This window comes from Callorhinus ursinus, unplaced genomic scaffold (assembly GCF_003265705.2).
Source record: "Callorhinus ursinus isolate GAN/ISIS: 27379988/994484 unplaced genomic scaffold, GSC_fseal_2.0 scaffold137, whole genome shotgun sequence".
Taxonomy (NCBI): Eukaryota; Metazoa; Chordata; class Mammalia; order Carnivora; family Otariidae; genus Callorhinus; species Callorhinus ursinus.
Genome location: NW_027397199.1, coordinates 506892 through 534427, shown reverse-complemented (window position 1 = coordinate 534427; position 27536 = coordinate 506892). Strand labels below are relative to the sequence as shown.

Genomic DNA, 27536 nt, shown 5'->3' with positions numbered 1-27536 from the left:
GTGCATAGGGAGGGCTTGCCACCGTGCATCTTAAATGCTCCAGCTCTGGCCCTTTCCCTTCCAGGTAAGACTTGATCTCTGATTAGACGCGCATCCTCAGGAAGGCAACCTTGTACTTGACCTGAGCAGGCCACTACTCAACTCCACTACTCCACTACTCAACTTCCCCAGATTGCTTTTACCTTTGTTGTCTGAAAAAAAAAAAAAAATGGATGTGACAAAACACGTTGGGTCAATCAGCAGGTGTTTATTGATGTGAAGATTCCAGTAGCTGCGGTTTGTTTGCAGACGCTCACAATCAGCCTCAGGAGTTCACTGATAGGAGAAGGGACAGATGTGTCTAATGCCTCACAGGTTTTCACAGCCCAGAAAGAGCAGCATGGACCCACGAGCTAAGCTCCCAGCCAAACTCAGGCACAAGATCCAGGTGAGCTTCTGCGAAGTCCGTGCTGGTTCCCCCTTGCAGCTTTTCTTCCCTGTCACTGAAGGACAAAGTGAGAAAAAGTGAGAAAATGCACAGGCAGAGACAGGTGCCTTGCAGCTCTCCCACCCTCACAGATGGATAATCGGCTCCTCGGGGGCAAAGGCAGCAGTGGGAATCCAGCAGTGAACACATTTCTGTGAGCCCCCGCTGTGCCCGGTGCTACTCTAGGAGTTGATGACAGCGCAGTTAGCAAGATGGGGTTCTGTGCTCAAAAATGTGGTCCTTACCTGTGGGAGCAGAGACCCCTTCATGATCAGACAGAAGTTACCAATCCCAGCCTCAAGCTAGTACCTAAACACCCACACAGGGCACCCGCGTGTTCTCTCCACAACCCCGAAGCCCTTCTCCAGTTGCTGTGGCCCCCCATCTCCAACCGTCCACTCCCTTGTCTCCAATACCCACCCCCATCTCCGTCCCCCATCTCTGTCCCCCCATCTCCGTCCCCCATCTCTGCCCCATCTCTGTCCCCAACTCTGTCCATCTCTGTCCCCCATCTCTGCCCCATCTCTGTCCCCCATCTTTGTCCCCACGTCTCCACCCCCACCACCCTGTCTCTGATCCCCACCCTGGTCTCCATCTGCCCATGTCCCCATGTGCCCCCCACTGTCTCCAGGGCACTGAGCACATCTTGTGCCCTAGGAGGCTGACCTCTGGGGCTGTGTCACTTGACCTCTGCCCTTCTGGTTTTGCAGTTACTGTTCAGCTATCACAAGGGTCCAGAAGGAGAGGGTGGAAGGAGAGAGCAGCTCCGGAGAGGTCCTCCCTTGGGCCTGTCTGTCCCCCTCCCCTCCCTCAGCCCCACTGTTGCGAATCCTGATGCCGCCTGGTGCTTGGGGTTCACCACCCAGCCACACATCTGATGGCCCTTCACCAGGCACATGGCACCTGCTTCCTACAGGGACCCTGACCGCAGACCCCATCCTGCCCGTTACCTCTTTCCTTTCCTGAGGCCTCGTCCGCGCGAAACGGACCTGGAGGCCAGTCTCCAGACAGCAGGTGTGAGCCTCTCCCGGAACGGGACGCCCACTGGGTTTGGAGACAGCCACATTCAGCGGCTGCAGGACCTCAGGCACATCCAGGACCCTTCCGTGCCGGAGGCACCTCCGTCCCACGGGTGAGGGGCTCACCAAGGGCAGGCACTGGGCCAGGAGCCCGCTCGGGCGGGTGCAGCGGTAGCGGCCGGCCTCCTTGAGCTTGATGCAGCACTGGCTCCGGCACTCCTTGTGGTGGGTGCAATAGGCCCCGTTGGGCTGGGGACGCAGAGCGGGAGCCTGGCACCCGCCTCCCGCCCTCGCGCCCCGACCCCGGCCGCGTCTCGCCCTCTCACCTTGCGCCAAGGCACACACTGTAGGAAGATGGTCTTGGGCGTGCAGAACGTCTGCGGGTTCAGGCTGTTGGTGACGCAGCAGCGGCTCCGGCACTCGGCGTGGTCAGAGCAGGCGTACCTGTTGGGCTGCCACGCACCGAGCGCGAGCTCTGGAGCGGCCCCTCCCCCTCCGCGGGCGGCGGCTGTGGGCGGCGGTGCCCTCTCCTCCCCCTCCCCCCTCCCCCCCTCCCCCCCGCCCCGGCCGGCCGCCGTGCCGGACGCACCTTCCGCCAGGGCAGACATTTGAGGAGGATGGTCTTGGGCGTGCAGAACGTCTGCGGCATCTGGCTGCTGGTGACGCAGCAGCGGCTCTGGCACTCGGCGTGGTCCTCGCATGCCTCTCCCATCCTCTGCAAAGCCGGCGCCGTTTACAGGCCCTCACGGCAGACCCAGCTTCCTGCTAGGGCGTCTCCATTCAGGAACACCCTCCCCTTCCTCCTGCGAACCTTGCAGGTTCCTGGAATATTCCAGACCTGGTGGGTCCAATGGCCGGGGGAGCCAGAGGAAAGAGGGGGAGGGAGCTAAGGAGGTCTGTGCCTGTCGTGAGCCACGTGGACAGGAGGGTGAACCGAGGCACCGGCTCAGAGAGGGCAAGTGCCTTCCGGGGTCACAGAGCCAGCCCGGAGCTGCGGCTGGGGTCCCACCCCACCCACGGGAGGCCGCCTGCTCTCGAGGCCTTTGATCCAAGTTCTCAAACCTTTGGTCTGAAAACTCCTTTGCAAACTCAAAAACTTACTAAGGTGCCCAAAGCTGATGTTGGTGTGGGTTCTAGCTAATGACTTTCCCAGCGTGGGCACTAACTCTGAGAGAAGTTTTACCTATTTATGCATAAACCTATTTAAAAATAGGATCCCTGTACCATGTTAACATAAATAACAACTTTTTATGAAAAATGGGTATATTTTCCGAAGTAAAACAAAACGCTGAGTGCAGAGTGGCGCGTTCTGCCCTGGGCCGGCGCTTCCCGCCTGGCTTCCCCCGACTCGGGACTGTAGGTGGTCGGGGGTCCCGAGTCCTGGGAGATGCCACCTGTGCCCCCGGGGGAGGGAGGTGCAGGGCAGAGCCTCACACACAACCAGCAGGAGCCAACCGAGTGCAGGGGGTCCCCCAGCCGGCCCACGGACCGCGGGGTCCTGGAGCACTCGGGGCTGATGCTTCCACGCTGGAGACTCGGTCGCAGGTTTTCACAGTGAGAACTTTGGTTTGGGTTTGAAGATCTTACTGACATAAAATTGAAGCTGGGAAGGCGCTCGGATACCGGGGCCTGGAGCCCAGTGAGGCGGCCTTGCAGGTGAGAAGCGGCCAGAGGAGGAAGGTCACTCCCGCCCTGGGGCACCGAGGGAGCCTCTAGGATGCAGTGGGTGCCGGGACGCTGGGGGACTTGTGCGTTAGGAAGGTGAAGAGTGGACGCCAGGACAGGCACTCTCACGCTGCCCATACCCCTCCCAGCAGAGACGCTTCGCTCCGCCCCCACCCCACCCCCACCGTGCTGCTCTCCGGCCTGGATTTGGTACTGGGGCCCCGGGCGCCAGAATCAGCCAAACTGGGGGCCCCAGTGCCTGGGGAGGAGGCTGTGCTCCCAGGCAGCCTCCTTTCCAGGAGCCCAGACAAGACTTGTGGGAGCAGGCACCTGCAGGAAAGGAGCTGGGAGCCCCAGAGAGCCCGAGTGGGGGCCGCCTCCATGGGTGCAATGCCGCAGGGTGCGCACTGACCTTATGGAACAGGAAAAAGCTCTTGGTCCCCCAGGCCAAGGACACGGACAGCAGTGACGACAGCAGTAGCAGATGCCCGGCACTCGCCATTGGGCTCGCGGCTTGTCAGTGCCCAAGAAGGCCATCCCTGCCCCCACAGCACCCGCATGGGCACCTGCTTCCTTCCCCCGCCCCAGTCTCCCTTGCAAGATAGGTTTTTTTTTTTAATTAATAGACATTATTTTCTAGAGCAGTTTTAGGTTTCCAGAAAAATCGTGCAGCAAGTACAGAGAGTTCCCATATAGCCCCGCTTCCCCTGCGTGTTTCCCTATTACTAACTCGTGTGGGCACGGTGGCCTTGTTACAACTGGTCAGCTGATATTGATTGATACGTTATTACAGCCGGGAGTCCACAGCTTCCTTAGGGCGCACTGCTGGTGCTGGATGTTCTGTGGGTTGGACAAATGCCACCACATTAGCACACAGTGTTTTCACTGCCCTGAAACCCCTAGGCTCCACCTGTTCTTCTTTGCCCACGAAAACCTGGCAGCCATGGATCTTTTGGGGGATCTTTTTTGGTTCCATCATTGTGCCTTTTCGCCAATGTCCTAGAATTGGAACCCTACAAATGCAGCCTTTCCAGACTGCTTCCTTCACTCCCTAAGACTCATTTAAGTTCCCCCCACGGGTCTTCTATGACTTACCTGATAGCCAATCTCTTTTTATCACTGAGTGGGAAACGAATATTCAACACCCCTTTCTCTGGGGAATGACTGTGCCTCTCTGAGTTAAACAGGAGCCTCTCTGCTGTTAGAGAGCACCTGTGGGACCCTCACTGCTGAGCCCCCCTGCTCAGTCCAGCTCCTATGTCCCCCAGGCGGGCAGGACAACACGGGGCCCAGCCGACCCCACCCACACTCTGGGGTGCAGCCCCTGCAGTTTGGGGAAGTGGGCACAGCAGCCCCCAGGCACAGCTGACTCTCCAGTCCTGGATCTGGGAGGAGTCCCAGCTTAGCCTCAGATCTAAGCCTGAGCTGCCCCCACCTGCATTCGGGTATTTGGCTGGTTGCCTGGCTGGCCATTCATAAAGCTGACAGTTTGGCCCTCAATTTTGCCCCTAGTTCTTTTATTTTTTTAAATAAGGTGATATTGGGGCATCTGGGTGGCTCAGGGGGTTAAGTGTCTGCCTTCGGCTCAGGTCATGATCTCAGGGTCCTGGGATCGAGTCCCACATCAGGCTCCCTGCTCGGCGGGAAGTCTGCTTGTCCCTCTGCCTGCCCTTTCCCCGGCTTGTGCTCTCTCAGGCGTCCGCTCTCAAGTAAATACATAAAATCTTTTTAAAAAATTTAAATAAGAAAGTGAACAATTCAGGGGCATTTAGTGCACTTTTTAAAAAGGATTAGAGAGAGAGCACGTGAGCACGAGCAGAGGGGAGGAGCAGAGGGAGAGAGAATCTCAAGCAGACTCCCCGCTGAGTGCAGAGCCCAGCTCAGGGACCCAATCTCATGACCCTGAGGTCCTGACCTCAGCCAAAACTAAGAGTTGGATGTTCAACCGACTGAGACCCCCAGGTGCCCCTATCTAGTGCATTCTTAATGTTGTGCAACTACTTCCTCTATCTAGTTCCAGAACATTCCATCATCCCATAGCACAACCCGGAGTCCATCAGCCTTCACTCCCTGTTCTTTCTGGTGTCTTCCGGAGGTCAGAGCCTGTGGGGAGCGGTCTGACACTGAGGCCTCAAACCCCAACACGCTGTCTTCCAAAGCCCTGCGGGCACAGGAGGACGTGTCCCCCTACTCAGCTCTGAACCTCTAGCCCCAGGCCTGTGTTTCCTGCTTGCTCTCCATCCCCTCCTCGTCCATGTTCCAGACCTCTCCTCAAATTTGTCTTTCTGCACCCTTGGCAGGGCTCCCCTCAGGACTGCCAACCCCTGACCCAGGGCCCACGAGCCTTAAACTCAGACCTGCCTTGGGTTCCCATCCCAGGTTCCCTCTATTTGCTGCAGGGTCTTGGGAGGACAGCTGAGCCTTTCTGGGACCTTGTTTCCCTGTCTGTGAGGGGAAGGGTGGGCTCCCCCTGTCCCTTCTGTGTCCCCTGAACCTCTGGTTTCCAGAGGATTCCAGGGAAGCCATGCTCACCTCACCCCTTTGTCCCTTACTGGGGTCACCTGTGCTGAAAAGCATGGTGGAATTCTGTTTGCCAAGCTTCCCAGATTGCTCAAGGTCCCGAGGCGGGGAGCACTCCGGACTGCAAGATGAGTCCTCCCCACGGGGCTGGTCCGTGCTGGGTGCCAGGAATCTAGAAACACAGAAACCCCCCAGGGAGAAAGGCAGACACACGGTGGCCGGCATGCTTGGAGGGGACGCAGATGGCGGAGGAGGGCCCGGGCACCGAGCAGGACTGTGGATGGTGGAGCCAGCACAGGGCTGCCCGGCGACGCCTAGCTGGGGGCAGGCTGCCAGTCAGGAAGGTCATGAGGAGACGCTGCAGCCAGAGCGAGGTGTTGGGGCAGGGAGGGGGCCCTGACGGCTCTGATTTACCTGCTGCTCAACTCACATCAACAGGAACACCCGCTGATCTGAAGACCAAGGCGGCATTTTCCCCAGAGCATCTACAACACGTGTCAGCACAGTATCAGTTCACCTCACAGAAGTATCCAGAAATTACCTGCTGCCAGTGTGAAATGCAAATTCCCACAAGGACAAATTCAGCAACACAGACATCTCAGAGAGGCTAGAGGAGTTTTGCTCTGTTTTTAGTTCGCTTAACAAAAATAGCAAGTCATAGGATACACCACCTGTCTGCGTTTTGGGTTTTCTGTCATTTTATAGTTCAGTTTATCTGCAACAAACTGTGGCTCATACGCGACAAAAGCACTGCTAGAGCATTTCATTCACAAGTTTTGCTAATTGGTTTCCAAAGAGATGCATAAACTGGGAGCCTATTTGATCTGCTGTTGAAGATGGACAGACAGGGAGGCAGAGAGCAGGGAAGCCGCTGGGCGAGGCACAGGCCGCGCCATTGTGCGTTCACTTTTCACCTGTGAAAAAGCACTTCACAGTCTATTTCAGTGTGGGTGGTAATGGTGTTTAAATACTTCCCCCCTCCCCAGAGAAGCAGTGGCAAAGTCTACGTGGGGGTCTCACCTCCTGGCAGATGGCGATGTGTGAGTGGGGGGGGGGGGCACTTGCTGCCCAACATAGCGCATGGCGGGCGTGAGCACAGCCTTCCGGGGCGGCCTCAGCCCGGATGTTCTGGGGGCCACTGAGGCCGCCCACCTGGAGGCTCCCACCAGCACTTCCCAGACCCCCAGGCCCCCGAGGTCAGGCTCTTGTTCACACCATTCAGAAACAGCTCTCACGGGGTGGCCAAGTATCTCCATGGTGCAACCCAAGACCCATCTTTTGGTCCTGGATGACGGAACATCCAAACAGACGATTGCCAGACGGTCCATGAAGGTGGAACTCTGGCCCCCAGACTGCAGAAGCCAACTCCAGTCTCTCAGCTGGCCCTGGATGACCAGCCCTAAGCTGACGACAACAGCTTTCCCAACTCAGGACCAGCCTGAGACACCACATATGCTGCTTAACCACTCACGCAGGACATCTATACCAGTCCACTAGAGCTTCGCAACAAATACCACACGGTGGGCGGCCCAACCATGGACATTCGTCCCTCACCGTCCTGGAGGCTGGATGTCCAGACCCAGGTGTGGGCAGGGCCATCTCTTCTGAGGCCCCTCTCCTGGGGTGTGGACACATGGGCTCCCTGTGCTGTACTGAGGAGCTGGGCGGCATCCCGTTCTGCTGGCCACTCCCCCTCTGTTTTCTGGGGTGGGGGGAATGGGGGCCGAGGCACAGGCCCTCCTCACCAGCCCTGGAGGCAGAGTTGTTCCTGAACTTGAAGAACTGGCATTCACAACCCCCACTTATGTTAAAATATTCTTTTATGGCGGTGCCTGGGTGGCTCAGTCGGTTAAATGTCTGCCTTCGGCTCAGGTCATGATCTTGGGGTCCTGGGATCGAGTCCTGCATCAGGCTCCCTGCTCAGCGGGGAGCCTGCTCCCTCTGCCACCCCTGCCACTCGTGCACGCACATTCTCTCTCTCAAATAAATAAATAAAATCTTTAAAAATATATATATATATATTCTTTTATAAATGGAGTCTCTTTTCTTGGATATTTGTTTATAAATGTCTCAGACCAGACATCTGTCCATCTGTTCACAGTCTTTCCTTCCAAACCTCAACATCAGGTATGATTCCATAGTATCTCAATCTGGCAAATAAAAGCTGATGCCAAACCTTGCCCAAGATTACAGATCCCAATATACTATTCCCTGAACCGTGACTGCCATATTTTGGGGCCTTCCCCACCCTGCAACTTTTGCCATCTCTGAGACAAGGCCACGTGCCCCCAACCAGGGCCCTGGCCCCAGGGCAGGAGGCCTCCGCACACCTCCACACAGAGAAGCCGGCCACATGGGCACATGCGCCGGACTGCACAGTTCTTGCAGAAAATCTCTTCCCGGCCGTTGGTAAGCGCTCAAGTGTTCAGCGGTCCTGCCTTTGTATCCTGGGCCCCACCGGCTCCTCTGTGTAGAAGTGAGACCAGTCAAGCCGTAATTCCAGAAAAGACTCCAACCCCGAGGGAGAATCAGGAGGACTGAGGCCTAGGGAGCCCAGGGCAAAGTCAGTGGAACTCCCCTCCTACCTCCGCCCCGCCCCCGCCAGAGACTTTCACCAGTGTGCAGGAGGGAGGGCATGTAAGTGGGCGGGGCCACACGGGAGCAGGGGAAGCTGACCACAGCCCCTGCAGCAACCCGCCGGACAGCCAGCACTGGGTCAGTGACCCCAGCTTCCCTGGGCTCTCCCCACTTCCAAGTCAGGACCAGCCAAATATGCCCCCTAAGCAATCAGGGGGGACGCCCCCCACTCCCCTCTGGGCACCTGCACCACCTTCTCTGCCTCCAGCATCCCCACCTGTGGGTCGGCCTATCTCACCTGGGGGCTGACTCCCAAGCTCTGGATAAACGGCCCGTTTGTCCTCATGGGGGGGGGGTCTTTATTTCTGCAGACACTGTTCATCCGATAAACGTTTCCTGACTTACTCATTATTGAGTAGGCGCTAGACTCCGAGAGAAAAGGACTGCGTGCCCCCGCCACCTAGGAGTGCTTGGTCTGGTCTGGGACGTGGTCTTGTCCACAAATAGATGACGCGGAATGAGGTAGATACGTGCAGGGCGAGGCGGGGGTCCCGGGAGCCGGAGCGAGGACGCGGTTAGCGAGCGGAGAACAGGAGGCCCCGCGTGGGAGGCTCAGGCCGGGAGAGCCCGCCCCGCAGCGGCTCGGGAGGGGCTCCGGGACGCGGGACAGGGTCGGGGCTGGAGCAGGAACCCAGAGGGACTGGGGCGCCATGAGCCCGCCTCTGCGCAACCTAACAGCGCGCCCCAAACGCAGGGGCCTGAAAGGGCCGTTTGTCCCTTTCTTCTCTCAGGCCCTGTGGGTTGGCCGCGCCCAGGAGGCGGTTCTCTCTCGGGTCCGAGTCCCCGCAGGGTCGGCGCGGCTCTGTGCCCCAGCCCGGAGCCCGGCAGCCGGGCCGCGCGCGCGGGGGCGTCGTAAAGACGCAGGAACGCGCGGGGTCCAGGGGGTCCGGGGGCGGGGGTCCAGGCGCAGTTGGGGGTCGGGGGGCTGTGATGGGTATGGGGCTTCTCTTAGGGGCGGCCAGCTTTCTAAAGTCAGGTTGTGATGTTTGCACAACCCTGTGAGGATACTAGAAACAATGAGTTCCACACTCCAAATGGGTAAATCATATGGCATGTGAATTTGATCTCAATAAAGCTGTTTAGAAAAGGAAATCTGTTTTTGCTTTTATTTTATTTTGAACTTTTACTTATAACTTGGTTGTTTTTACATTGTTATATTTTTATTCTATTCTTGCCATAGAGTAATATTTCCTGTTAACCAAAGGTTTTAGAATTCAATTGAATAACTTAATTTTTTCACTTGTAAATTTTCACTTGTAAACTTTTTCACTTGAAAAACTATTATGAGACTCAGTCCTCCTAAGACTAATTTCTTTAACTTATTTGAAAGTATTATGTGGGCGCCTGGGGGCGAAGTCGGTTAAGCGTCTGCCTTTGGCTCAGGTCATGATCCTGGGGTCCTGGGATCCAGCCCTGCACCTGCTCAGTGCGGGGCACTGCCTTCTCCCTCTGCCTTTCCCCCTTTCACATGCTCTCTCTCTCTCTCAAATAAATAAATAAAAATTTTTAAAGCATTATGCAAATCATAAGTTTTAATGGACACTGTGACTGTCCTTACAAGTTCCAAGACTAGGGTCCATACTGGTTTTCTCCCAGCCTGGGGAGTTTGCATTAAGTGTTTTCATTTTATTTATTTTTTTCATTAAACAGGTTTTTTTTCTTTTCTTTCGTTCCTTTTTCTTTTTTTTTAAATTAAGCCCAACGTGGGGCTTGAACTCACAAGCTCAAGATCAAGAGTCACATGCTCTACTCACCAAGCCAGCCAGCCACTCCCATTTGATTTCTTCATTTTCTTTCCAGCAGACTTCCGGACACCTCATATAAACTTCCCAGTAAGTGTTTGGAGTCTCCCGAACCCAATCAAACATAGACTCCACACTAAATTTGTTCTAGTAACTGGAACCTTCCCAGGGGCCCTCGTGCTCTCCTGGCAGCTTGCTGTGCATCCCTAATGACCCAGGGCAGGAGACTCATCTCAAGAACAGAAATCAATAAATTCTGGGACAAATGCAAGATTATATAGTACACCTTTTCTTCCGAGAAAAGAGAAGGAAGACCCACTGCATGCATGCAGAAGACAAAATGCACTCACGGCTGCCAGGGCCAAGCCTCGCCAGCCTGGACGTGACCTGCAGCTTGGACATGCTCTTTCTGTTCATCTGTCTTCATCACTGGAATTCAACCGTCTCTCCCAGACTGTTCAGGCACATTTCCTAAAAGTCTTCATGCCTGGGACCCAACAAGCCATACCCACCTGCGGACGCAAGTCTTTGCTCAAATCAGATCATTTTCTTCAGTTATTCATCACTTCTTGTCTTCCCTTTCTTGAAGCCTGTGCCCCAGGCTCCCGACCATCCTGCACACCCCGACTGTCCTCTCGCTCTGGACCGCCCCCCCCTGCCCCCGTGCAGTGCTCTGCTGTGAGTTGGAGTGTTCCCTCCACTCGGCCTCCTGGACGAGCTGTTCTCTTTCAGCTCACCTACCTGAACCACGATGGGATCCAGAAGAGTTTGTAATACCCTAAGCACACTGCCTTGCCTCTGGTTGAAGCTTCTGTTGGTGGGGTCAGTGTGCCAGATGATGAGTGAGGATGTGTGCCCCTCCCAGTTGGCGGGATCAGGCTCGCCACTGCATCGGATACATGCAGTGACCAGCCCCTGGCCAGTGGGAAAGCCATGTGCTCTATGCTCCTGTAACCCATGGTGGACAGACTCACCAGCCCCTCCCCTCTAAGACACAGAGACCCTCTCTGCCCACTCCAGCACCAGCAGGCCCGGGGACAGGGCAACACCCGAGGGCAGGGTTCCTGTCATCCCCAGGCCACAGGCAACAGGGAGCAGTGGCTCATCCCACCCAGCACCCAGGCAGCAGCAGGACCCACCCCCTTCACCCATGCCCTGGCACCACTAATCTGCTTTCCTCTCAGTGGATTGACCTGTTTTGGAGATTTTATATAAATGGACTCATACAACAGGTGGCCTTCAGGGACTAGCTTCTTTCACTTAGCTTAATGTTTTCTAGGTTCACCTACGTTGTAATGTATGGAACATATAAGGTACTTTTTTCCATTTATTGAAGAATTCTATCCCATTGTATGGATATACCACATATTATTTATTAATTCATCAGTTGATAGACATTTGGGCTATTTCTAATCTCAGCCATGATATATAATACTATGAACATTTATGTACAAGTTTCTGTGTGAAAACAGGTTTTCATTTCTTTGGGGTATATTCCATCTAGAGGTGGAATTGTGGATCCTGTGATAAGTTCAAACCTTTTGATATGCTGCCATGTGGCTTTCCAAAGTGGCTGCCCCATTTTGACAGTCTCACCAGATGTAAGAAGGGTGTGATTTTCCCACATCCTTGCCAACATTTTTTTTTAAAGATTTTATTTATTCATTTGACAGAGAGAGACACAGTGAGAGAGGGAACACAAGCAGGGGGAGTGGGAGAGGGAGAAGCAGGCTTCCCGCAGAGCAGGGAGCCCGATGTGGGACTCGACCCCAGGACCCTGGGACCATGACCTGAGCCGAAGGCAGACGCTTAACGACTGAGCCACCCAGGCGCCCCCCCTTGCCAACATTTGTCATGTCTTTCCTGGTGGTATGAAGTGATATCTCCCTTCCAACTGATGATATTGAGAGTTTTTTCATGTACTGACTGGCCATTTCTGTATCTTCTTTGGAAAAACTGCTATTCAGACATTTTGCCCATTTTTAAAATCTGTTATTTGTCATCTTGTTATAAGTTGCTATAGTTTATTTTTTTAAGATACAAATCCCTATCACATATGTGATTTACAAATATTTTCTCCCATTCTGTGGGTATCCTTTCTCTTTCTCAATGGCATCCTTTGAAGCACAGAAGTTTTCAATTTTGGTGAAGTCCAGTTTATCTATTTTTTTTCTTTTTTTGCTTATATCTTTGTTGTAATTTATAAGAATACATTGCCAAATCTAAGGACACAAATGTTTACTCCCAGGTTTTCTTCTAAGAGTTTTAAGGTTTTAGTTTTTACATTTAGGTCCTTGATGCATTTTGAGTTAGTTTCCATATATGATATGAGGTAGGGGGTCTAACTTCATTCTTTTGCATGTGGATGCCAGTTCCTCAGGACCATTTGTTGACAGACTACTCTTTCCCATTAAATTATTTTGGTATTTTGGCACTTGTCAAAATTCAATTTATTTTATTCTATTTTACATATTTATATTTTACTTCTCAGTTCTCAATTCAATTCCATAAATCTGCATTTCTATCCTTGTGTCAGTAAGTGAGGATGGAATTGCTGGGTCCTACAGTAACTTGTCTTGATCACTATAACTTTGTAGTGAGGTTTGAACTTGGAAAGTGTGAGTCCTCCAACCTGCTCTTCTTTATCAAGATTATTTTGGCAGCTCTGGGTCCCTTGCATTCCCATATGAATTTTAGGGTCAGCTTATCCATTTCTGCACCTGGGACTTTGGTAGGGATTGTGCTGAAGCTATAGATAAATTTGGATTTAGTAATAGATAGTAGATTCTTACAAATGACACCAGAGGAACAAACAACAAAAGAAAAAAAAAAAGGCAAACTGATTTAATTGAAATTAAAGACTTTTGTGCATCAAAGGATATTACCAAGACAGTGAGAAGATAACCTGCAATGGGAGAAAAATCTGACAAGGGCCTAGTGTTCAGAATATATAGAGAATTGTTACAAACCAACAACAAAAAGGCAAACCTAATTTTAAAATCGGCAAAAGATTAAATAGACATTTTTTTAAAAGATTTTAGTTATTTATTTGACAGGGAGGGACACAGCGAGAGAGGGAACACAAGCAGGGGGAGTGGGAGAGGGAGAAGCAGGCTCTCCGTGGAGCAGGGAGCCCGATGCGGGGCTCCATCCCAGGACCCCGGGATCATGACCTGAGCCGAAGGCAGACGCCCAACGACTGAGCCACCCAGGAGCCCCGAAATAAATGTTTATCCAAACAAGTTATACCACTTCCCCTACTAGAATGGCAATGAGTAAATGAGCTGAAACTAACAAATCTTGGCAGGGATGTGCAGAGATTGGAAGCCTCATACACGGCTGATTGGAATGAAAGTGGTTCAGCTGCTTGGAAAACCGTATAGGGATTCCTCAAAAAGTGAAACACAGAATTACCATGTGACCCAGAAACTCCACTCCTATATACCCAAAGAATTTTAAACGGGTGTTCAAACTAATACTTGTACACAAACATTCATAACAGCACTAGTCACAAGAGCCAAACGGTGGAAACACCCAAACATCTATCCAAAGACGAGTAGATAAATTGTGGAATAATCACTCACAGGAATATTCTTCTTCCATAAAAAGGAATTAAGTATCGATACATGCTACAACCTGGATGGACCTTGGAAACATTATGCCTAGTGAAGGAAGGCAGACACAAAACGAAAAATATTGTATGATTCCATTATATGAAATATTCAAAAGAGAGAAATCCACAGAAAGGAGATTGGTGGGAGGAGGAGAAAACAGGGAGTTTATTTGGGGATGATAAGAATGTTTTGGAAGTAGATAATGGTGGTTGTACAACGCTCTGTTTAATTGTTCATTAAACAATCTGTTCATTAAAATGGTTAATTAGATGCTAAGTGAATTTCACCTAAATAAAGGTGTAAGAAATTTATCATTTTGTGAAATACTATGATGTCTGGGATTTGCTCCAAAATAATGAAATGAGGTGAAGATATAAAAAGTCTTAAGGAAAAAAAAACAACTTTGGTTTGCAAAGAAAACAGAAATGGATTGGAAGTGGATAAAAGCAGAGTTGGGAGCCATAGCCCAAGTCCAGGACAGACGCGAGGGCTGGGCTATCCGGCGGAGGAGGGGGCTCGAGGTGAGCGGCTCTGAGCGCGTCCGTAGTCCCAGCAAAGGGGCTGTTTGGGCAAAGCAAGGGCCCCAGGGTTTGCGTGAACCCGGCCGGGAGGGTGTCCTTGCTGGGCAGCGGGGCAGGCACCAAGGACGGCCCTTCGGAAATCACCTCCTCGTACACCTTAAACTCACACCATGCACATCACGTTATAAGTCAATTGTATCTCGATAAAGCGGGGAAAACTGTATCAAACAGGGACGGCCCTTAGGGTTGGGCGCGCGCAGCGGTCAGACGCCGCTGGAGACGCGAGGAGACCGGCGGGGCCTGGCCGCGTCCTCCTCCCGCATCTCAACCAAGTCCCCCGGTGGCTCTGTGTCCTCCCCAGGGACGTGCGGGCCCCGGTTCATCCTCGGGCCCTCCGCGGGCGCGGTGGGGCGCAGGCTGCCGCCTCGGCTCTGCCGGCCCCGGGCCCACCTGGCGGCAGTTGCCAGGTGCGCCCCCGCGCGCCCCAGGCCCCGACCCTGGAGGGGTGGGGGCGGGGCGCTCCAGGCCACGCCCCGGGGCGGTGCAGCGGGGCGCCCCTGTCCGCGCCCCTAGTCGGCAGGGTGCGCGCCGCGTCGCGCCCCTGGCGGAGCTCCGGGCCATGGAGGTAGCCGAGCCCAAGCCCCCCGCGAGGGCGGAGGCGGCCAGGCGTCTGGCCCGGGGCTGCTGGTCGGCGTTCTGGGACTACGAGACGCCCAAGGTGATCGTGGTGAAGAACCGGCGCCTGGGCGTCGTGTACCGCGCGGTGCAGCTGCTCATCCTGCTCTACTTCGTGTGGTGGGTGCGACTGGGCCGGGGGCGCGGGGGCGCCGGGGCCAGGAGCCACGGGGAGCGGCGGGGGAGGGCCCCGGGTCGCCTCCAGAGCGGCCCTGCCCGTCCTGCAGGTACGTGTTCATCGTGCAGAAGAGTTACCAGGACAGCGAGACGGGCCCCGAGAGCTCCGTCATCACCAAGGTCAAGGGCATCACCTTCTCCGAACACAAAGTGTGGGACGTGGAGGAGTACGTGAAGCCCCCCGAGGTGCGCCTGCCCGCCCCGCGCGCCCCCGGGAAGGAGCGAGGGGTGCCTGCGCTGCCCGCCTCGGCCGACCGTCCCCTCTTTCTGAGCCCAGGGAGGCAGCGTGTTCAGCATCATCACCAGGATTGAGGTCACACCCTCCCAGACCCTCGGAACCTGCCCAGAGGTGAGGCCAGGTGGAGGGCAGAGCTGGGGCGGAGGGAGGGGACCCAGCTGTGCCTGCCCCAGAAGGTGTGGGGCTCCTGTCCAAGCCGGTTCCTCCCTAGAGTATGAGGGTCAGCAACGCCACCTGTGACTCAGACGAGGACTGCGTGGCCGGGCAGCTGGACATGCTGGGAAACGGTCAGTGCACGCCAGCGGGGGATGGGACCGGGCAGCGCCCCTCGCCCCCTGAGTGCACGTCTGCCCGCAGGCCTGCGGACCGGGCGCTGCGTGCCCTACTACCAAGGCTCGGCCAAGACCTGCGAGGTGTCGGGCTGGTGCCCGGTGGAAGACGGGGCCTCTGTCAGGTGTGCACCCCCGGTGACCCCATCTACCCGGGCCCCAGCTGACACCCCAGCACGACTCTGTTTCCCTTTCCTCACTGAGCAGAGCCGGGATGTGCCGGGGAGGGGGACTGGGGTGGGAAGACTAAACACATCCAGTCTGTGCCTCTTCAGCCAATTTCTCGGCAAGATGGCCCCAAATTTCACCATCCTCATCAAGAACAGCATCCACTACCCTAAATTCCAGTTCTCCAAGTAAGAGCCACTAGGGTATGGTGACAGTGGGCTAGGGATGGGAGCTACCTCCAGGGAGCGTGCTGTTGGTGGGTCCAGAGCCCCTGACGTTGCTGGGCCCTGTCCGCAGGGGCAACATAGAGCACCGGAAGGACGGCTACCTGAAACGCTGTACGTTTGACGAGGTCTCTGACCTCTACTGTCCCATTTTCAAGCTGGGCTTCATTGTGGAACAGGCAGGGGAGAACTTCACAGAGCTGGCACACACGGTGAGGGGGCAGCCAAGGGACAGTGGGGGAGCCGGCTCTCCTTTCAGATGCTGGCCCCTACTTGCAGACGAAGGCTCTGCCAACCCCCTTTGCAGTCTTGGCCAACCCTGGCCCTGCTCAGGCAGATGGAGAAACACGATCAGCCAACCCATCTGGGCACGCATGGCTCCTGCTAAATTATTGACTCCTAGTCACACAGCTGGCCACCAGCGTCCCCTCATGCTTCAGAAGCAGGGCACTCCCCAAGCACCCCGGCTCTCAGCCTTGAGCTGTCCCAGGTGCCCCGAGATGAGCACCCCATATGCAGTCTCAAGGCAGGACCCCACAGCCCTTGAGGGTCCTCTGTGTGCCCTCCCTGACACCCATCTCTGTGCCTACCCTGGGCAGGGTGGCGTCATTGGGGTCATTATCAACTGGGACTGTGACCTGGACCTGTCAGCATCAAAGTGCAATCCCAAGTACTCCTTCCGGAGGCTTGACCCCAAGCATGTCCCAGCCTCATCTGGTTACAACTTCAGGTACCTTGGCCTTGGGATGCCTGGGTTCTCGTCTGCCCTGGCTGCGGGGGCTCCAAGATGACAGGGCAGGCACTCAAAGTTTCAGGGGCCCAGGGCTTGGTGGAGTTTTGGAGCGTCCCATCTCGGGTGATGGCGTGAGCACCCACCACCATGCTCCATAGTCATTCTTACCCAGGTTTGCCAAATACTACAAGATAAACGGCAGCACCACCCGCACACTCATCAAGGCCTATGGGATCCGCATTGACGTCATCGTGCACGGACAGGTAAACCAGCCCACTCTGCCTACCAGGGATTCAGGCAGGCCCAGGACTGAGCTGGCACAGCCCCATCTCCCCCACCCTCCCTTGAGCCCCACTTGCCCCAGACCCCGCAACCATCTAAGGCCGCCTCCCCTCCCAAGGCCGGGAAGTTCAGCCTGATTCCCACCATCATTAATCTGGCCACAGCACTGACCTCCATCGGGGTGGTAAGGAAATGCATGCTGGTCATTGGCGGGGGGGGGGGGGGGGGGGGTGTACTTGGTAGTGGGGGTGGGAGGGATGGTGGTGTCTCCTGGGCCCTCACATGTGGGTCTTGCCGGCCCAGGGCTCCTTCCTGTGTGACTGGATCTTGCTGACATTTATGAACAAACACAAGGTGTACAGCCGTAAGAAATTCGACAAGGTGTGCACGCCAAGACGCTCCCCTGGTAGCTGGCCTGTGACTCTCGCTTTTGTGTTGGGCCAGGCCCCTCCCCCACCCCGTCCCTGCACTGCAGACCCAGGCCAGGCAGGCCAAGCTCTGGCTGCGGCTGCCCCGCCCCCATGGCTTTGCCCCACCTCTGCCCCACCCGAGCAGATGGTGGACCCTCCAGAGCAGACCGCAGAACCAGAGCTGTCCACCGCCGAACCTTCCCGGCAGGACTCCACATTCACAGACCCCCGAGGTTTGGCCCAGCTCTGAGCCCACCACACACCATCCATCATGTTTTAAAGGCTCCACCCGGTAGGGCCCTGAAGTCTGTGGTCCCAAGACACCGAGCCCCAGCTCCCCTGGCAGCCCACAGAGACCTGCATGGTGCACCTGGGGCCCTGCCCTCGCACCTCAACAGTGAGAACCTGGGAACAAGACCCCCATGCAACCGGGCAATGGGCCGACACAAAGTGGCTGGCCCCCCAACTTCCCCCAGGTTTGAAGGAAGGGAGGGGCAAACTCCTGCCTCCGCTTCCCGGGCTTCCCAACCCTCCCCGCCCACACCCCTTGCTTGCTTCATAGCCAAGAAACCACATACCCAGAATCCAATAAACGTGCGACCAGAACCTCTGGCCTCATTTTTCAGGAAAAGCATCTGGAGGCCCTGAAGACAAACATGTAGAAGGTCCTTGCGTGTGGGAGCTGTGGGCACCCTTGGTCCTGTCTCTCCTCCAACCAGCCTGGGTGCAGAGTTGCACAGGCACACTTACCATGTCCAGCCAGGTCGTGGTGACATCTGACCAGGGGGCCGCAGGGGTGGGCAGAGACTGACAGAACTTGTCCCAGCACCTGCCCTGCAGTTAGCTTACCAGCTTCCTGGGGGTGGGGGTGTCACCCCAAACCTAAGCCTCACAATATGGGACAGGATGGGGACTCTGGAGAAGGGAGCCAGAGGGCAGGTGAAGTCGTACTAAGGAAGACACTGGCTCTTGCTCCAAACCTGTGCAAGCATCCCAGGCCCCACCTACGGCAGGGCGGGCAGGGCAGGAATTTGGTGCTGGGGATGGGGATGGACAGCTCAGGGCCAGGCTGAGGAGGCGCACAGGCTGGCACCAGCGGGTCAGGAACGCAGATAATTGGCTAGCACGCCCAGAGATTTCACAGTGGTCATTACATCCAGCGACTCGGCCTGGTGCCTGTCTGGCCAGGCCCCCCCTTGAGGAGTTGCCAGAACTTGGCTGCATGGTGGTTCCCCTAGCAACGGGGACCGCAAACACAGGTCTGAGGCAGACGGGCATATGCTTTGCACAGATCACCTCGGCTAGGATCCCACTTCCAAGGTCCAGTGAGGGCTCAGACCCTGCCCAGCCCCCGAGTCCCCAAGTCCAAGTGACACTGGCAGGTGGCCAGGGCCAGCCCCCCCACCTGCCCACACCCACCTAGGCCAGCAATCACACACACCTGAGAAGCCCCCACCCGGCCCCCTCTCCAGACCCTCCCATCCCCGGGGTGAGGACCCCACCGTCACCCAAGTGCCCGCAACATCCTTGGTGTCTGGCTTGCTGACACTGAGCTCTGGTTTTGGAGAAACTGGCTTTTCCAGTTGGGGTGGATGGAAGCTCAAGGACCATGCCAGGGGTTCAGGTTTCCCATTCCCAAGCAGGAGAGTGACCCTGGGGCCCTCAGCTGCCCCAAATGCCCCAGGCCCTAAGCTGGCCTCTGCAGGAGCTACCCTGCTGCAGGGACTGGGGGTGCAGGCGGGTGTGCAGTGTAACCGGGTGAGGTGTGCAGGCCCTCAGCCCCACCCCAACCCCTCTGGGACGTCTCCGGCTCCACTTCCAGGAAGCCTGCTTAGCCCCCGCCTCCCCCACCCAGCCCTAATCTGATTTGATCTCCATCTGGGGGCTGATGCAGGCTCTATCCACCTTCCAGCCAGTGTTGGGTTTCTCGTGGCCACGGGGCCGAGACACACCCAAATCGCAGTACCCAGGGGCCAACGCACCCAGCTGGACCGATGTTAGCTACTCCTCCTTCCTTCCGCGTAGAGACTGAGACACCTTGCATATACACATGTAAAAATCTCAAAAAATGTAAAATTCAAATAAAATGAAGTTCACAGTATAATACTGAGAAGTTAGGCAACAAGGATGAATTTAAGCCGGGCTCCAGAGCCCACAGCGGCGGAGGGCTCACATAGGGCTTCCCGAGGCCACCCATTTGGGGTCTGCATGTAGGATTCAGTGAGCCTGCCTGTCACCTTGCGAACTCGGCCATTCCTTTTCTGCTTCCGGTCCCATTTAGTTGAAACCAAGTGTGGAGTCAGTCTTCTGGGGCCCCCGAGAGAACAGCGGAAGCAGCTGCTCAGCAGTCTTCCCGAGGTCACTGAAAGGCAGGTCCCCCCAAGGCCTGGGCCTCTCTCCTTGCCCAGCCCAACCCGCAGGGAGAGCTAAGGGCCAGGCCCCATGTCTCTGGCCTCACCCAGCTCCGAATACACTGGTGGCAGGTGTGCGGCATTAAGGAGGCCACAGCTCTAACCGGCTCTGCCGTGGGCAGGTGAGGGCAGCAGGCCCAGGGCTTGCATGCCCCGCTTGGCCTTTGGGGGTCGGGCAGGCCCCACCAGGGTCAGAGGGCTTGGACCAGCCCTGACGCCGAGCAGGCAGAACAGAACCACGCAACCCCAACAAAGCTGCTGATGCTGTTTCTGTCTCTCCCTAAGACGTAGACCCCTCAGAACTGAAGGGAAAAACCTAAAACCTTGCACGTGAAGAAATGCTTTCCTCAAACCCAGGCACAAGACACGACATGAGAGTCTGATAGATGGTGTGCACCGTCCCTCCCCTGGGCCTCGGGCTCCCCACTGCTGAGACCGGCACGTGTACCTGGGGGGGGCTCCTCACAGCACAGGCGGGTCAGAGGGCAGAGGGGGGGCCACACCCTGGATTCCAGTCTCACTGCTGCAGACAGGAGAACTGTTGTCATGTGAGCCCCCACCCCTGCAGACCCTACTCTGACCAGGAAGTTTCCACACAAGAAGCCCAAGTCCCGGGAACTCATCATGTGAAAGACGCCCAGGTCCCCATGGGGTTCAGCTCTGGATTCCCTGGAAATGGCCCAAATCCTGCTGGTGTCAAGCTATCAGACGTGTTCTCTGTGGTAACAAGTGATCAAAAACCGGGGACGCAAACTCCCACTAGGCTACCCTCAGGGACTCTGCCCAGAGACCCCCCTGAGCAGCAGGGAGGGCTGTTTAGTCAGCAAGACACAGTCCTGGGGCCCCCTCCCTGGGAACACTGCTCAGGCCCAGAGTAGGCTGCCCTGCGCACAGCTGGAGACCCAGGGAACCCAGAGGTAAGTTCTCTCCTGGGCCCTGTGACCCTCCCCAAAGCTCCCTGAGACTGGTGGTTCCTTGGTGCTCCATCCTGGACATGGCCACAAGTTTGGGAGGTGAGGGCAGAGAAGAGGGACGCTGCTCAAGGTGCTAACGGCCCAGCTGAGGGTTCTTCTGCAGCAGCCACTCCAGGGTCTCCATGAGGTATGACATGCCATAGTGCCGGGCAATGTTCTGGAAGATTCCAATCTGCTCCATGAAGACCTGCAGAGATGAGAAGTCACAGTGAGACCCGGTTCCAGAGGAGGCCCCGGTGTGTAGGCATAGAAGCAGATGTGGGCAGATGGGAAAGGGCAGCAGGGCCGGCTGGCTGTGGGAGTCCCACCTTGGTGTGGATGGTAAGGGCAAAGCCCCCCGCACAGCTGCAGTACACGGGCATGTTGGTCTCCTTCACACCCCGGCACTTCAGGCAGATCTGCAATGAGGAGCAGCCCTGGTCAGGAGTCTCCCCTGCCCAGGCCGGTCGCGGCCAGCAGTGGTCACAGCTGCTCAGCACATTCCTTCGACGGGCCCTCCCTGCCTTCCACTGCCATGGCCTTCAGCTCAACTATGAATAAAATGCAAGACTTTGCAACAGGATTTATCCAAACGTGCCAGGTGCTTCCTAACACCCTCAGTGTGAGCACTGCACCCTTGACTCTTGAGTCCTGGGAGCTCCTCACCCCTGCTCTGTCCTCGGGTCTCCCCATTCCATCACAGCTCCTCAGATCTCTGCTCAGATGTCCCCGCTCAGTGGGAATATCCCTCCATCCACTGCTGAAAACTTCCCTGTCTCTCTCTCTCTCTCTCTTCCCCGCCCATTCTCTTTACGCTCACCATGACTTACACACCCTGTCTGCTCCCAGTCTATCCCCTCTCTCTACAATGAAAGATCCATGAAGCCAGCATCCGGCCCCTGTAGGAACCCCAGAGATGCTGTAAGAATGAGTCAGAAGGACGGCGCCTGAACCAGGGGGTGGTCACCTCAGAGGACCAGGTCGTGACTTGATAAGTGTGCACACCCGTAGCTTCTCCTGGGTGCAAATCGCTTATCCAGAAGGCTCTGCCCATTGGAGGGCAGTCCCCAGTGCCAGGCTCACTGCTCACCAGGTCCTGCAGAGTGAAGGCCATCAGTTTCTTCTGCAGGGCTTCCACCAGAGCCATCTCGATGACTGAGGTGTCATAGGCCACCTGACAGTTGGAGCAGAGCCACTGAGGCAGCGCAGCCCCGTCCTAGGCAGAGGAGGAGGGGCCTGGTCAGTTCTCTGATCAGCCTTCTACTCAGCCTTCCCCAGGGCTGGGGAGGGACTGGGTGGAGCGAGCGGGGGAGGCGGGGGCTGCTGGCCCACACCGAGGTCACCGCCAGGCGTGTTTACAAGGACATCGCTCTGGTCCGTGGCAGCGAGTGCCTTTTACATCAGAACTCGCAGGGAAGCTCAAGAGGGGGCGCTGTAGCACCTCCATCCTGACTCCGCCGGAGGACCCAGTGGCCGCAAGGACCCGGCGCCGTGAGGGTTAGGGTTATCCCCAACTTGGCAGCCGCCCACCTGAGAGAAGGACTCTTTGCACAGGTCCAGGTCCCGGCAGAAGTTACAGCTGCGGCAGATGACCTCAGGGAGCACGTAGGAACGACAGGGGTCTCGGAACTGGGCCTCCTCCGAGAACTCGCCCACGTCCACCAGGCGCAGCAGATCCCGGTTCAACTTGTTCACCTGGTTTGTGATGTTCGTGTCCAGAGACAGAACCTTCAGAGAACAGAGCCTGCGTCAGGGATGGCTCTCTGGGCTTCCCTGCTCTGTCAGGACTGGAAAAGCCTGTGGGGGACTCTTAAAGCTGCAGTCCCTCAGCATCATCTCACCCCTCCCTTTTCCTGCTGGATGTGTCAGAGGAGGGGAGCCGCAGCGTCTACACCAATGGTTCCCCAGTGTGGGGCCCTCCGCGCAGAGGCCCTGCCCCGATCCCAAGTCTCGTGGTCTCCGACAGCTCCAGAGGACTCTGGGGCATACTCACATGCTCTACCCGTCCTCCTTACTGACTCCTTCCTCCTCACTGACGGCAGTCCTAAATCGATGGAACTTGACAATCTCATCTGTAGGGTGGGTGATTTCTACCCCCGATGATGGGGGGATTCCCATGCCAGCCTACAGAAGCCTCTCCAACCTCATGCTAGAGCCTGTGCAGCTGGTGCTGGGAAGTCTGGCTCTCATGGTACGTGCAGAGCCACAGATGAGGCATCTAACCCCCGTCCCTGAAGGAGAGGCAAGGACTGGACAGACATCTTCGGAGACCCCTCCCGTACCCAGCTCAGTGCCAAAAGCACCACAGAACCTAACACCACTTAGAAGGCATTTTTGAGAGAACTGTTTATAGTCAAATTTGAAGCCCACCACCCTATCCAGTGACGCAAGCAGGTAAATCTGCAAGTATGTACAATGAGGATCAACAACCTGTTAGGCTTAAAAACATATAGATTACCTACTTCTGATTGAAAAAACTGGATTGAATTAAAGAGAAAAAAAATGAAAAGAGATGCACTAGTGAATTACCAAATGTTAAGGAAAAAACAATATTCTACGTAATATCTTCTAGGAAACACAAAAGGGAAACACATCTAAACTCGTTTTATGAGACTAACATCACCCTGATACCAGACAAAGACAGTACAAGAAAACGGCACACCAACGGCCCTCACGTGCGCTCAAAAATCCCCAATGATACACCAGCAAACCAAACCCACCAATACACACAAAGGATAGCACATCCTGACCAAGTGGGATTTACCCCAGGAATGCAAGGCTGGATCAATATTCAAAAATCAGTGCCATATCCAGATGGCAAAACAGACACATGAAAAGATGCTCAACCTCACTCATCACCAAGGAAATGCAAATCAAAACCACAATGAGATACCACCTCACACCTATCAGAATATTTAAAATAAAAAACACAAGAAATAAGAGGTGTTCGTAAGGATGTGGAGTTGATGGAAATGCAAACTGGTGCAGCCATTGTGGAAACAGTATGAAGGTTCCTCAAAAAATTAAAAATAGAGCTACCTTAAGATTCAGTAATTCCACTACTAGGTATTTACTTAAAAAAACGAAAACACTAATTGAAAAAGATACATGCACCCCTATATTTACTGTGGCATTATTTACAATAGCCAAATTATGGAAGCAACCCAAGTGTCCACTGACGAATGGATAAAAAAGATGTGATGCAAGATACAAGGTCAATATACAAATACTGGGGGCACCTGGGTGGCTCAGTTGGTTAAGCGTCTGCCTTCGGCTCAGGTCATGATCCCAGGATCCTGGGATCGAGCCCCACATCGGGATTCCTGCTCGGCAGGAAGCCTGCTTCTCCCTCTCCCACTCCCCCTGCTTGTGTTCCTGCTCTTGCTGTCTCTCTCTCTGTCAAATAAATAAAATCCTTAAGATATATATATATATACACAAATATTATATACATATCTCTATACAGTAGCAGTGAACTGGAAACTAAAGTTTAAAAAAGTGCCCTCACAATAGCATCAAACAACCTGAAAACCTTAGGGGCAAATGTGTGCAATATTTATATGCTGAAAACCCCAAAACACTGACGAAGAAAACCAAAGATGAACCAAATAAATGGAAAGATACACTGGTTCACGAATTAAGAGTCTCAGCACTAAGATGTTAATTCTCTCTAAAATAATCTATAGATTAAAATGACTCCAATCAACACCCTAAAAAGATTTTTTTTCCTGGGTAGAAACTGATACGCTGATTCAGAAATTTATATGAAAAGCAAAGGAACTAGATAGAATAGTCAGAGCAATTTAAAAAAAAAATAAAGTTAAGGCATTCACACCATCTGGTTTCAAGACTTACTGATAAAGTTACGTAAATCGAGACAACGTGGTGCTGGAAAACAGACGAGATTGATAGAGATCCAGAAAAAGACCCACACATGTATATGGCCAGTTAAGTTTTGAAACAGATACAAAGACTATTCAATGGAGAAAGGACAATCTTTTCAAATAAACAGTACTGGGATAATTAAACACACTTATGCAGAAATACAAACCTCAATCTGCAACATGCACACCGTATAAAAATTAACTCAAGGGTGCCTAGGTGGCTCAGTCAGTTAAGCCTCTGACTCGTGGTTTTGGCTCCGGTTGTGATCTCATGGGCCGTGGGATCGAGGCACGCCCCCCCCACCACAAATTGGGCTCCGTGCTCTGCTTGGAGATTCTCTCCTTCTGCCCCTCCCCAACTCTTAGATATGACATCAAAAGCTCAACCCATTAAAAAAAAATCGATAAATTAAAGAGTGTCTGAGTGGTTTAGTCGGTTAGGCTTCCAACTCTTGATTTTGGCTCAGGTCATCATCTCAGGGTTGTGCAATCCAGCCCCACATCGATCCAGCCCTGCATCGGGCTCCACGCCCTGCTTAAGATTCTCTCTTCCCCTCCCAAGAGAAAAAAAAACTGATAGGGGTGCGTGGGTGGCTCAGTCGTTAAGCATCTGCCTTCGGCTCAGGTCATGGTCCCAGGCTCCTGGGATTGAGCCCCACATCGGGCTCCCTGCTCAGCAGGAGCTTGCTTCTCCCTCTCCCATGCCCCCTGCTTGTGTTCCCTCTCTCGTTATGTCTGTCAAATAAGTAAATAAAATCTTTAAAAAATAATAAAATAAAATAAAATAAAATGACACGTTCACACAAAAACCTACGTAAGAATGTTTATAGCAGGGGTGCCTGGGGGGCTCAGTGGGTGAAGTGTCTGCCTTTGGCTCAGGTTGTGGTCCTGGGATCATGCCCTGTGTTGGGACTCCCTGCTCTCAAGGAAACTGCTTCTCCCTCTCCTCCCAGGTCGAGCTCTCTCTCTCAAATAAAATCTTACAAAAAAAAAAGTTTATAGCAACTGTATTAAAAATCCAAAAATAAAAACCCAGATGTACTTCAACCAGGGCACAACCAAGACCGTGGTTCTTCTGCACAATAGGCTGCCACTCAGCTGTAGGAAGGAACAAAAGCACTGAAACCTGCAACACCCAAGAAGCAGCACAGACCCATTTTGCTGAGCCAAAGAAGCCAGACCTAAACAGCAACATGACCGTGCATGATCCGTGGTTCCAGGCCAGAGACAGTGCAGGGTAGCCGACTCGGGGGGGTGCCTGTTTGAACCCTGCTGTCAGGGGCTTCAGCACTCTGAATGCTCCAACAACTGCACCCCCCAGAGCGATCCTACTGTGTGTGCATTTCAGGAAGTACAGGGAGGCAGAAGCGACGGGACAGGTCAGCGCAGGCCAAGGTGGGTGCACTGTTCTCGGGATGACAGAATGTTCTGCATCCTGACCATATGCAGACACGTGACTGGGAGCCTTTGCCAAAACGCACAAGACACAGACGAACAATGGTGAGACCTCACTGTAGGTGAGTTATCCCAGAATTAAAAACGGATGTTGGACATGGTGAAGTCTACCGCACGGTCAGACGGCACACTGAACTCCCCCCTCACCGTCAGCAGAGGCCACCTGAGCCTGAAGCACCCTGTCCCTGAAAAGCACTTCGCGGGGAGGTAACCTGACACGCAGCAAAGTGCTCTCTCTGGAAGAGGTGACGCCTCAGGGCCATCCGGCAACACTATCCCGTGATGACTCGGCCGGCCTCGCCCAGAGAGGCGTTTAGCAGCCCAGCAAGCTCTCCCCCGCGGCTGCATCGCAGCCTGCCCCTGCAGGAGCTCGTCCCGGGTCCCAGCAGCCACGAGACTGCAAGCACCCGCCGTTTCACGGCTCCACTCGCGCCCTCCCTCCCACCCTTTGCACCCTGACCTCCTCCCTAGGCCAGGCCCTGAGGGTCAACTGGGTCTCACCAGGGGCCCCATCTTCCTCACTGGCCCTGCCCTGCCCCTCCGAGCCCACCCGCCCCTCACTGACTTGTCCTCCCCTCACTGGAGTGCAGGCTTCACGACAACGGGGGTCTGTCCGGTCTCCTCCCCTTCTCACCCCAAACGCCTCCCACAGCGGCCGCTCTGAAGGGGCGGCGAATGCTGATGGAGTGAACGCGCACGTACTCCGGACACCTGTGCCTCCCCTGCACACGGGCATGAGTGTGCCCACTCCTCACGGACGCCCTCCCAGCCCCGAACCCCGCCAGGGCCTGCGCACACTAGCGTGGGTGCCCGTGACCTGTACACGTGGGTCGCAGCCTCACCTTGCACACATACTTGATGAACTCCAGCGCAGGGTTGTTGAGCAGCAGGTGGGAACCCGGGAGCACAGGAAACATGCTGGACAGCTCGGCCGAGTTCCGTGAGCCTGTGACCTTCTTCTGAATCTTCTGAGTGATGGTGAAGAAGCTCTGCGTGAGCTCGTTGGCCACGTAGTCTTGCGAGAAGGTGATCATTCCTGGGAGGGCAGAGACGCAGCTGTGTTCCCCCCTGTGCCGCAACGGGGCGCGGAGGGCAGGCCCGGGGGACCCAGGGGAGCCCAGGACACGGCGAGGGCGTGCTCACCAGGAAGGGCGCCGGCTGCCAGGGCGTCCTGCGACAGCTGGCTGGGCCCCCGGCGTCTCAGCGGCGTGGCCCCCGGGGCGCTGCGCCGCAGCTCCTCCTTCATGCTGTGGTACACGGCCACGACATATGCTGGGGGGGAGGGGGCCTTGAGGGTCTGCCCGCTGCCCTGGCGGGGCCGCGCTCGGCTGGGAAGACCGGGGGCTGCAGGCCGGGCAGGGACACAGGCCGGCCCACCGCAGACCCAGAGCCGGGCTCCCCGCATGCGTACAC

The 27536-nt window shown here is 55.2% G+C and overlaps 3 protein-coding genes across 3 annotated transcripts in view; 1 reads left to right on the top strand and 2 right to left on the bottom strand.

The window, feature by feature from the left end:
* Window positions 1–234: 234 nt before the first annotated feature.
* LRCOL1 (leucine rich colipase like 1) lies at window positions 235–3827 on the bottom strand. Its single transcript, XM_073890314.1, has 5 exons — window positions 3563–3827; window positions 2075–2200; window positions 1812–1937; window positions 1417–1734; window positions 235–482 (listed from the first exon to the last, which is right to left on the bottom strand). The coding sequence occupies exons 1-5, from the start codon at window positions 3650–3652 to the stop codon at window positions 480–482; spliced, it is 663 nt and encodes a 220-aa protein (XP_073746415.1). The 5' UTR covers window positions 3653–3827; the 3' UTR covers window positions 235–479.
* A 10976-nt stretch (window positions 3828–14803) lies between these two features.
* Window positions 14804–17976, top strand: P2RX2 (purinergic receptor P2X 2). Its single transcript, XM_073890313.1, has 11 exons — window positions 14804–14979; window positions 15087–15222; window positions 15314–15385; window positions 15486–15561; window positions 15632–15728; window positions 15879–15959; window positions 16069–16207; window positions 16595–16725; window positions 16901–16991; window positions 17129–17194; window positions 17314–17976. The coding sequence occupies exons 1-11, from the start codon at window positions 14804–14806 to the stop codon at window positions 17668–17670; spliced, it is 1422 nt and encodes a 473-aa protein (XP_073746414.1). The 3' UTR covers window positions 17671–17976.
* A 1531-nt stretch (window positions 17977–19507) lies between these two features.
* POLE (DNA polymerase epsilon, catalytic subunit) overlaps window positions 19508–27536 on the bottom strand; it is a 47808-nt gene continuing 39779 nt past the window's right edge. The window contains exons 44-49 of the mRNA XM_025861645.2: window positions 27267–27395; window positions 26966–27159; window positions 22315–22512; window positions 21875–22000; window positions 21114–21203; window positions 19508–20992 (exon numbers count right to left, since the gene is read on the bottom strand). Of these exons, the coding sequence (XP_025717430.1) occupies window positions 20879–20992; window positions 21114–21203; window positions 21875–22000; window positions 22315–22512; window positions 26966–27159; window positions 27267–27395 (851 nt within the window). The 3' untranslated portion in view covers window positions 19508–20878. The remainder of the gene's footprint in view (window positions 20993–21113; window positions 21204–21874; window positions 22001–22314; window positions 22513–26965; window positions 27160–27266; window positions 27396–27536) is intronic.